This window comes from Poecilia latipinna, unplaced genomic scaffold, assembly GCF_001443285.1.
Source record: "Poecilia latipinna isolate Pla-1442-1.1 unplaced genomic scaffold, P_latipinna-1.0 Scaffold3606, whole genome shotgun sequence".
In the NCBI taxonomy this organism is placed as follows: Eukaryota; Metazoa; Chordata; class Actinopteri; order Cyprinodontiformes; family Poeciliidae; genus Poecilia; species Poecilia latipinna.
Genome location: NW_015116222.1, coordinates 6,223 through 17,378, shown reverse-complemented (window position 1 = coordinate 17,378; position 11,156 = coordinate 6,223). Strand labels below are relative to the sequence as shown.

Below are 11,156 nucleotides of genomic sequence, written 5' to 3'. Positions count from 1 at the left end.
ATATATATATATATATATATATATATGCTTTAATTTAATAGCAAAATGTCTCTAAATATTCTCTAGCCACTTTAATGGTGACTGTTGCAGCTGTCTGGGTTCTCAGTGCACCTCTGTTTGTGTTGAGAACAGTAAGAACAAATGATCCATTGTAACACTCTCAATAAAACGCCTAGTCTTCCCTTAGCACCTGGAGCCACCACTCATATATCTTAGTGCATCCCAGTTAGTATCAAACATGGCTCACACGAGTCCTGAGCCAGCATTTACTATGTGAAGATGTTTGTCATAAAACATGAATCCTTTCCCTACTGAATCCTTTCTCTGTTTGTTATTAGCTGTGCAAAATTAATGTGGAAAGAAAATATCTGGAAATTACAATGAATGGTATCCTGCTGGAGTGGGTTGTGCAGGATACTGAGCGGGCCAGATGTTGATTCAGCTCCACAGGCACCTGAAGGCCTGTGATTTCTGGTGATGTTCAGCTGTCTCTCTGTCACACAGCCTGGCATCCTGTAGAGAGCTATATTTCCCTACATTTGTTTTCCCAGCATGATATCACACATGGATTATGTTCAAATGTGTAACAACTCAAAATGTTTTCTTCTTAGTCTTCCAATAATTATCCGATAATCTGGCCTCTATGAAATCTGATATGTCAAACACTTTAAAACACACTAATCCACAAATCAGATATTATTTATATTACATATGTATGTAGTTTCATTTAGAAGTCATTTTTGCCTTTTCATTGTATTATAAGGTAGCAGTGTCCATTACTCTAAACAGGAATAGACATGCAGCTTCATTTGATACCTACCTTTTCTTAGTGTGGTCATTTACAGCTTGATTCTTTCTGTCCTGGGTGAAAACCACTTCTGACCTCTCTTTATCCTTTCTATAGTTAGCAGCTGAATCCTATTACAATTATCTTGAAGTGTCCTCTCAAAGGCTGTAGGGGTTGGACTTGGAGCTCACTTGACTAACGCATGACAAAGGTTGTATATAAAATAATTGTAGATTGTCTTTGAACACTATTATAATAGTTGAACCATAAAAAAGTAATTTTATGTTGAGCTACGTTTTAAGAAACATTAACTGTGGAAACAACTAGGAAGAGGGAAAACAATTAAATACCATCTGTCATTTCATTCAGCCAGTCTCTCATCAGTTTGTGCTTTCTGCAATACATCCAGCGACAAAATGTAATTTACTTTCCTAGGAAAACTCTCAGTTTAAAGCAGTTTGTTTAATTTAAAAATCACAGTCAAATCACTGTTACATCATTAAAGACTTCTATTTTGAGAGCAGAGACAGGACACATTACAGTACGGTGTGTAGAGTACAGTGTGCACATGTTAAATGTAATGTGCATTGATAAATAATCTTATTTTATTACTACATTTTGTTGGACCATTTTAGCAAGAACCCCTCTCCCTTCCCTGTATTGATGTAGATGATGTCGATGAAGATGTTCAAATTTTATTTGGATAAAATTATCACTGAAAAAAAAGTATTTTTACAATAGGAAATATTGGCAACTACCCCAGTTATTTGTCTTTAAATAACCACACTTTTTGTTGAGTTTATTGTTGAGTAGGCAAAACAAAATTTTTTTGGCCCTCAAGTCTTTTTGACAATTTTGGCCCATGTGACAAAACATTTAGACAGCCCTGCCGTAAATGTTTAATGCATGAACCAGTTCTTTAATGAAACCTGAGTTTAATATCTGCACCTTGCTATTTTTATCCTGTAAGCAAAACATTCTATACTCTTGTGCTTCAATTGATGTGTATCCAATACATTTTCATTTTAAGTATGTTCATGTTATTACGGAAATACTTAGTTGAACAAATGCCCGAGCTTCTCGTTTGGAACAGCTGAGTCTCATAAAACACGACTGATCATGACAATGAGTCTGAATCTGCTTGTCTTGGCTCAAATATTTCTGAATAAATAGAATCTTGACTGCAATAAACCATGGAAATGTCATCAAAATAATTGTAGTTACTTTATAATAAGAGCAAAACACTAAATCTGTTTGACATTATTCATAGTATCTGATTTATGATCATTATTTGTGTGTTAATTCAACTACCTTTGAGATCTAATTCATACCTGACAGGTATGTGACATGGTGTCACATCTCTTAGTGACACCATGAATGCAGACACAAATTAATATTCTGGTGAGAAATGATCATTCTTGACTTTAATTTTAAAGAGTGATCATCACCAATTAGTACCTATTATTTCGGTACAATGCGTTGGGTACAATTTGGATCACAATCAGTCAAACTTATGCATCCCACCAATATTAATTCTGTTGGGAGGATATCTGAATTTGAATTACTCTGTGTCTGAAATACAGCTTATAATTTCATTTGGCATATGTCTGCTATATTTTAATGTCAGTCTGCACAAATTGAGTAGGAGGGAAAAGGCCAGACTAACATGTCCTGTGTCTTCTCCCGAGTCTCCTCCCAGTGGGACGTGCCTGGATCACCTCACGAGGGAGGCGTCCAGGAGGCATCCTAACCAAATGCCTGAGCCTCCTCAACTGGCTCCTCTTGACATGGAGCAGCAGTGGCTCTACACTAAGTCCTTCCTGGGTGACCAAGCTTCTCACCTTATTACTAAGAGAGAGCCCGGACACCCTGTGGAGAAAACTCATTTTGACTGCTTGTATCTGTGATTTTGTTCTGTCACTATCCAGACCATAGAGGGGGACAGGAATGTGCCCGCATTATTGCTCTTATTACATGGCATAAGAGGAGACAGCTGCCAGCACTGCAATGCCAGAGTGTTAACTATCGTGGTTTCTCACGTTTGAACGTTCAGACTCCATCTCAGATCACTCACCCTACCGGAGTCAGACCCACAGATCTCCAGCAGTTCCCTGGACAAATCTAATCAATCTGGCAGCCTTTAATTTTCAATCACCTTGTTCGTGCAGAACTGAGTTCAAAACTGCTCTGTCTTCTTCTGCGCTCCCAACCATCAAATCAAACAAATCATCTGTCAAGATGTCATCCAGCCCTCAGAGATACAAGGATCACATTAGGATTAATCTTCAACCACACGCTCAATCCCACTCACCTCTTCCTGGCGGATACTATGCTCCTCATCAGCAATATCTGGTTCATCTCCGTTTCTCCAACCTACCTCTGACTGTCTGCCCTCACAGTGCGCTGTCTGTCCTGGTTCCCTGGTTACTTATCCACCCAAGAACTTCATCATTGAACATTTCATACATTTTATATTTTGTAATAAACTTTTTAAAACTGATTTGTTGGTGTGGGTCAAAAATATTTCCAAAACCCTGACATTATACTACTTGAAATTAATTTGATGTTTTATAAGATACTTATACTGGAATGCTAGGAAAACTGACACTAAAAAACAGAACTCAAATACTTGAAAAGTTTTATTACATAAAAGTATTTCATTAGAATTCAACTAAGGAAACAAAGACAATAGACATCCATCGCTGTTAGTTCACGAAAAGGAATGCCACATCTATTATTACGATACCAGGTTCGCTCAAACATGAAAAAAAATCTACAACTTGTTTTAAATGTAACTATAAAATGATGTATCTTAAAAAGCCATCTAACATTCTTCATTGCTGTGTTTCTCTTACAGGTCCTGGCCATGGTCTCCATCCTGTTTATTATCATCTCCACCATCTCATTATCTCTCAACACTCTGCCAGAGCTTCAGGTTGTTGATGAGTTTGGCCAGTTCAATGATAACCCCAATCTAGCCCATGTCGAAGCAGTGTGCATTGCCTGGTTCACTATGGAGTACCTGCTTCGGCTGCTGTCAGCACCTAATAAATGGAACTTCATCAAAGCACCACTGAATATCATAGATTTGCTGGCTATATTGCCTTATTATGTGACCCTCTGCCTAACTGAATCTAACAAGAGTGTGTTGCAGTTCCAGAATGTGCGCCGTGTTGTCCAGATTTTCCGTATTATGAGGATCTTAAGGATCCTTAAACTGGCTAGGCATTCAACAGGACTCCAGTCCTTGGGTTTCACATTGCGAAGAAGCTATAATGAGCTGGGTTTGCTGATTCTTTTCTTGGCTATGGGCATTATGATCTTCTCTAGCTTAGTGTTCTTTGCTGAGAAGGATGAGGATGCAACTAAATTCACAAGCATCCCTGCTTCCTTTTGGTGGGCCACTATTACAATGACAACTGTTGGATATGGAGACATCTATCCACAAACCCTGCTTGGCAAAATTGTAGGAGGGCTTTGCTGTATAGCAGGTGTGCTAGTCATTGCTCTTCCCATCCCCATAATTGTCAACAACTTCTCCGAGTTCTACCGAGAACAGAAGAGGCAAGAAAAGGCTATTAAGAGAAGAGAAGCTCTTGAAAGAGCCAAAAGAAGTGGAAGCATTGTTTCGATTAATTTGAAAGATGCATTTGCCCGTAGTATGGAACTCACAGATGTGCTGGTAGAAAAAAAAGAGGAAAGCAAATGTCCAGTAGACAACCACCTGTCCCCGAGTCGTTGGAGCTACCACAAACATTACTCCAATACTGATGTCAGTAGCCCACCAAAGTCCCAGCCGTACCAAGAGGTTACACAGTGGGCTTCCCCTGGAGCAGGAAAACCACAGTTGAATAAAACTTCTCCTCGACACCTTATTGCAAAGCAACTTGACAGTCCTTACAACAAGACAGGAACCACCCAGGACCAGCAAGACAAACGTATAGAGGAGCCGATAAACATGGATATTTTGACCTCTAGTCAAACCCAACCAGCTTCACCTAAAGTCGGCAATAGGGAGAAACTTGTTGCTGTGGTTGATTCTTCAGCTGAAAAAGAAGAAAAAAGTTCTCTGTTACCAAGTGTAGAGGGAGGTCATTGTAGTCTAAGGCACTCTATCCCCCCTCCCTTAGATTTAAGTCAAATCAGCACAATGGAAGCATGTCAACGCCTAGACAGTGACCAACCAATGACAATAATCAAAGAGGGTTTGTATGAATTTGTGTCCACTCCCCAAAGACCAACAACTGAAGAAAAACCATTAGTACCACAGAGAGTGAAAGATTATAGCAGTCCTCAAACAATTACAACTCTAAATGTGGACTTCATTGGATCGGAAGGTGATGTTCTTACAGCAATTATGACACCATTAGCAACCAAAGACTCCACTAGCTCACCCAAGGTTGATCGTTCTGAAGATGTGTTTTCTGTGTTCTCTACTTCTCCCAGTTCTGCTACACCTGACATAACATCTGTGCTAACAATACCACAGTCTCCATCCCTGTCACAGGAGTCTGCCCGCCTTGTTGGGGAGAGTTCCATAATCAGGAGCTTAGAAGGTGAAGGGCAGCACACAAGCTTAAGCCAACAGGGGAGGAATCACATGGAAAGGGCTGCTAGTGGCTCTAGCTCAGCTAAAGCAAGCCCTCTCAACTGCACACATGAGCTAGTGACTATGAGAGAGACAGATGGAGGAGGAGACACAGAGGGGAAAGGACAGGGTGGGGAAAAACAAGAAAATCACATTGCTTTGGATGGAAGTTTGACACCACCCTGTGAAACAAGTATGTGAGCTCAAGGATAAGGATAGATTGAAAACAGAGATAGAAAAAACAAATGAAAAAAAGAACAAAAGCTTGTGGAATGGATGGTCATGACTTTGTTAAGAGTGATGGATGGTTACCTGACTGAGACCTACTCCATGTTCAAAAGGACACTGAACGCACAAATTGTGGAAGCACAAAAATAGATGTTAATTTAAAGAAAGAAAAAAGAAACTTCTGTTCTGTCAATTTTAATGAGCACCAATTTTGTTTGTTCTAATTGTTTGAACACAAACCTGTACAATGACATGACTGAGAACAAAAAATGACAAACAGCTAATTTTGTAAGATACAGAAGAAAGCAAAACAACGCCTTGAGTAAATGAAAATATTTGTGAGTGTCATGATTTTTTTTGTTTGAATGCAATTTTGTCTGTTTGGAAAAAGAGAGTGTAATTTCCCTCTTGTTTTGTACTCTGCAGTTTTTGCTTAGAATGGGCAACAGGTAACAGTAAAAGCAGCATGACATTTTAGTTTTTGAATTTGTCAAAGCAACTTTAACACAGATTCAACAAATGCAGAAAAACATTCATCACCTAATATACTCCATGGTTGATCTTCCCATCTGTTGGTGAGTGAATTAAAGACGTAAGCATCTGAACAATACAGTACATGGGGGTGGGGTTGATGACCTTTGTTCTGTTTTATGAATATTTAAATTTTTGTAACGTTTTCTATCTTTCTTGTTTTGTATATTCCTGTACCGACAGAGAGCTGAATCTTTATGATAAAATAAGTAAAAGGAGCTGTAATCACTCCTGTATTCATCACTGTATGCACACTTTTCAAATTGGAATATCTAGCATCATATTTCTGACAGGCAGCATTTCTTTCCAGCAACCCTGGAAATGAAAAATGTAACAAATCTACAGTCATTTTCAATAAATCAGAATATGTGTTACGATGGGGCTTGTTTGTCAGATTAAAATAAACTTTCAAAAATAATAACTTTAAAGCAGATATTAAGCATACTTTTTATTAAGCCCAAATTCTGTATTGTTTTTTTTATTATCCTATCTTCTAATTTTAAATGTCATGTTTTCTTTACATGTAAGCAGAAAATCATCATGATTAACATAAATAAAGGCTTGAAAACAGTGTGTAATGTGTTTCACTTGGTGAACTGAGTTACTAAAGTAAATACAATTCTTATTTATTGAATATGACAATATTGAGAAAGATTTATACTGTTATTGTTGTACGGACTGTGTAATCAACCTTGGCTCTTGTCTTTTAGTTATTTCACTCGTGTCTGTAATAAAATCCCAGACTGCACATCCAACTTCAGATTTGGACATGCATCTCAAGAAACAGTCCAACCAGTGGAACTAAAGCTTTACTGTTGCAGTTTTTTTCCTACTGCTGCCACACAAGGAGGTAGGATGAAATAAAAGCCTATATGTAAATGGAGTTATGCTTAACTATTTACTTACAGGTTTCTGTGTGTCTTTTTGAATACTGCATTCCACTTTCTGCTGTTCTTATCTGTGGTTTCATTACAGACATCCTCTACTTCCTTTAAAACAACTTATCTGATTTATTGTTTGACAAAACTTTTCTCTGAGTTGCTGTCATACCCAACCAGTTCTTACTTTGAACTTTTTCACCTGTAACTAAAGCTTATGAAGTGTAAAACTTGAGGGTGCCCAGATACTGTGATTCTCCTTTGTAGAATAATCCACAGACACAATTGAGCTCTTTCTCAGTGTAGAACATTTCATTTTTTTTATGCTTCACCGAACCCCCCAAAACTTCTTCTCAATCCTTTTTCCCCATCTGGGGGAACCCTTCACAGTAAAACATCACCCTTCAAAATAAAACATTTCCCAAACATTTTACATTTTCATTATTCCAATTTTCACTCTTACACTACTTCCCCCTTACAACAAAAAAAGTGTCCCCACTTCAAACATAGCAAATGAAATGGGCTGATTTAGTCCAACAAGAAAACAGCCATTTTCATAAACCAGAATCATACTATTATATGGTACAGCAATGAACTATTATCACGGGGGACCTTTCACAGTAAAACATCACCCTTCAAAAGAAAACATTTCCAAAACATTTTACATTTTCATTACTCCAATTTTCACTCTTACAGAAGCATGTAATGATTATGAAATGGTCTCTCACTCTCTGAGGCTGCAATACTTCACAGGGCTGAGTAACCTTATGCAAATGAAACATGCAAATGCTTTCATACACAAACTAATGTCAGCATGCCCATTTTTATAAGCATTTCATAGAGACTGAAAATCCCTTTTTACCATGCTCCCTAACTGGGATGAGGCAAAGCCTGGCTTCACTCCCCACCTTCAAATGGAATTGTTTTGAATCTTTATTGCATGTTTTAGCTGCAGTTTTAAACTCAAACTTGTCATGTACAATAAACAATTGTTTCCTGGTATTTCAATATAAAGTGGTTTGATGGAATTGTTTTCAAATCTCCTGGCCTTGCAATGGGCTGCATGGTGATGCTGTTGTTGAAACTTTTTTCTTGCAGCAAGAAGATTGTGGTTTTAAATCCCAGCCTGCGTCTTTCTGCATGTTCCTTCTGTGCTTGCACAGGTTTCCCTCGGGTACTCCTGCTTTCACACACGGTCCAAAGCCTTTTGTTTCTTTTTGTCTTTATGAGTGAGTTTGTATGTGCCTGGTTTTTTGTTCTGTAATAGACTGGTGACCTTTACAGGGAATTGGGTTTATTTGACTCTTAGGATCTGATAGCAACTGCGCTATGCTTCAAAAATGTTGCATATGATCATGATTATTAGAAAACCTGGATTCAAAAGAAGATCAAATAGAAATAAATAACCACGAGTTTCAGAGAAAATTCTGAGAAAAATATTCTGAATCATTTGAAGAATAACACGACTTAAACTTTTCTATGAGGTTTGTTAAAACAGTGCCCTCTACAGGCTTTCTTCGGTACACAAAGTGGTGTGAGCCACAGAAGCAGAAACAATAATTATTCTAATTAATTCTGGGTTTTCACTTCTAGTAATACAGTTTAAATTTAATGGACTAGTCAGAAGGTAAAATGTAAATTAGTAAAGTCCAGTGACTTCCAACTCACTTCATATATGTATGTTACATTTTTTGTTCAAAATAATTAGTTCAATTTTTATAAAATAAACATTGTACTCTGTGAAGTATATTTAGAACATCGGTGCCTTCACATAAATGAATTTATGAGAAGGTGAAAAATATAATTTAGAATTTATTAGGATTGCATTTTATTAATTCTAACTTCATACTTGTACTCACAGAATTTCTCAAATAACATTGTTAATTCTTTTACTGCTCTGTTGTCCAACATAATTCAGTAAACTAAAAAGTGCCCACAATAGCCGAGGTCCAAGTACTGTCATTCACAATATCATTTTGTAGTTTGCCTCTTTTTTAGAGAACATATACACTTGAGCTCTGTTTGTTAAAAAGCATAGCTTGGTTTATTTGTGTCTCTTAGTGATAAAAAATTTAATGTAACATGGTATTAACCCATTTAATCCCACCGGCAACAAATGTTGCAATACATTTTTTCTTATTTATGGAAGCTCTAGAAGAACTGTTTTTAGCAGCTAATTGAAGTTTTAAAATCAAATAATAGTGTGTCTACTCTATATCAATTTCATGTATATAGTGTGAAAGGTCACATGACCAGACCTCTATACTTCCTGCCTGTGGTAAATGTCTGTCATAAACCTGTCCAAGAGGAAGTCTGTAAAATACTTTAATAAACAAATATGAATAAAATATTTTGAACATATGTTCTTTCAAGTGTTTTCTACTGATATGTAAAGAAAATTGTATCACTTCATTCATATTTTGATCATAAGAAGAGTGAATGTAAATGTGGCAACAATTGTTGCCGCTAGCATAATACATATAGACAGCACAATGCTGTCTGTCAATGGTTTGCTGTTTATTCTATATGCCTTGCTATTACCATACAGCTTAAAACTATCAGATATTTTAGATCTTCTAGACCTGAAGGAACCTCAAAATGATGTATTCTTCGTCCGACAGTTGAACCCCCCCCCTCTTTCAGCCTCCCAACAGGCGATCCTTTACACAAAGTCTGGCCTATGCACTGAATGACGACTACAAGATGATGCCACACCTGAAATTAACTTAGGACAAGGCAAAGGTCTTGTTCTTGGTCTGGTGGAACAGGGGGAATGTCCTCTCAGATGCAGATTTGTTCATACTAACATTTTTACCTGATTTTGCCTCTTTGAAGAAATAACTAAATGAGGTCAAAGGTCACTTGGCACATTGAGACAATGACATCTGCTGGATGTGGCATTGAATCTTTATGTATCTAAAATATTTCTGAACACTCTTGTAACCATTCTTTGTTATAATAGGTTATGCATGTCATGATTTTTCTTATTTTTGTATGTGTATAAATGGGCCATATTTGTGTAATTCAGACTATGCTGTTTCCCACCGGCAACAATTGTTGCCGAGTATAAAACCTAAAATTTCACTAACATAACCAACATAAAAAGTTTCATAAATATCATGTGTTAGGAAGGTCCAAGAATTGAAACGCATGCATTTATTTTGCAGGAAAAAATTTGGGATTAAACAAAATCCCAACAAAAGATAAACTCCAGATTCATAAAATGTACCTAGATTAATTTTAGAGATTGTAAAAATTAGGTTGCTAAAACTAAAATGATTTGTCCTCCAGGGTTACATGGCCTATAAGCTATTGACTTGAGAATCAAACATATGGAAAAAAAATCCTCTGCTTCAGCACACATAAGATGGTGTGTGAATCTGGAAGAAAGCTTATTTTTGTCTTTCCTGAACATTAGCCACCATGGGAACAAATTCCGTTCCACAGTTTGTGTTAGTATGAGTTATTCTTCGCACAGTAGCACACCAGAGGGCAAATAAAAAACCAGGCACTGAAAACCTTGAACTATCCTCACTGCTTGAATTCCGTTGTTGTACTCTTATCATTCCACTGTTTTTCCATCTGCTTTTTATGTTCATAAAATGACTACAAGATGCCAGTGAGTTAGTTTATGTAAATAAGTAAATGTTGCTCATAATGACTTTTGATTCTGTTACAAAATGACAGAAAAATAAATGTGTTCATTCAAACATTGTCTTTCTAGGATGTCTTTTTTTGCTGCGCCTCAAAAATAGGGAAATTAAATCAGCAATGAGGCAATGAATCACAAATCAGCCATCCTAAGTTAAGCATCTAAAATAATATTTTTTAAATGACTTCCAAATAACATGAAATTTGTAGATCTCAAACACAAACCAATTTCCAAGAAAGTCTGTGGACAGACTAGACATATTTTTGTCTTCACCAGGGCCTTCATGTATAAAGCGTGCATATGCACAAAAACTGTGCAATGCCATATTTTACGAACAAATCGGCATGTATATAAATTAATTTTGCATCAAAGTTTGCTACACACACTTTTTCCCTGGTGTGAAAATGTGCGAAAGCTATGCAAACTTTTTCTGTGAACAATATCAAACTATAAAGCGTCAAAACTCACCTAAATACACTGAAATCTGACTAC

The 11,156-nt window shown here is 36.9% G+C and overlaps 1 protein-coding gene and 1 long non-coding RNA gene across 2 annotated transcripts in view; one reads left to right on the top strand and one right to left on the bottom strand.

The window, feature by feature from the left end:
- kcnb2a (potassium voltage-gated channel subfamily B member 2a) overlaps positions 1 to 5,617 on the top strand; it is a 25,035-nt gene extending 19,418 nt beyond the window's left edge. Inside the window, exon 3 of the mRNA XM_015024301.1 lies at positions 3,645 to 5,617. Within this exon, the coding sequence (XP_014879787.1) occupies positions 3,645 to 5,576 (1,932 nt within the window). The 3' untranslated portion in view covers positions 5,577 to 5,617. The remainder of the gene's footprint in view (positions 1 to 3,644) is intronic.
- A 1,084-nt stretch (positions 5,618 to 6,701) lies between these two features.
- LOC106941321 (uncharacterized) overlaps positions 6,702 to 11,156 on the bottom strand; it is a 10,272-nt gene continuing 5,817 nt past the window's right edge. Inside the window, exons 2-3 of the long non-coding RNA XR_001423329.1 lie at positions 9,279 to 9,285; positions 6,702 to 7,002 (exon numbers count right to left, since the gene is read on the bottom strand). This is a non-coding gene — a long non-coding RNA (uncharacterized LOC106941321). The remainder of the gene's footprint in view (positions 7,003 to 9,278; positions 9,286 to 11,156) is intronic.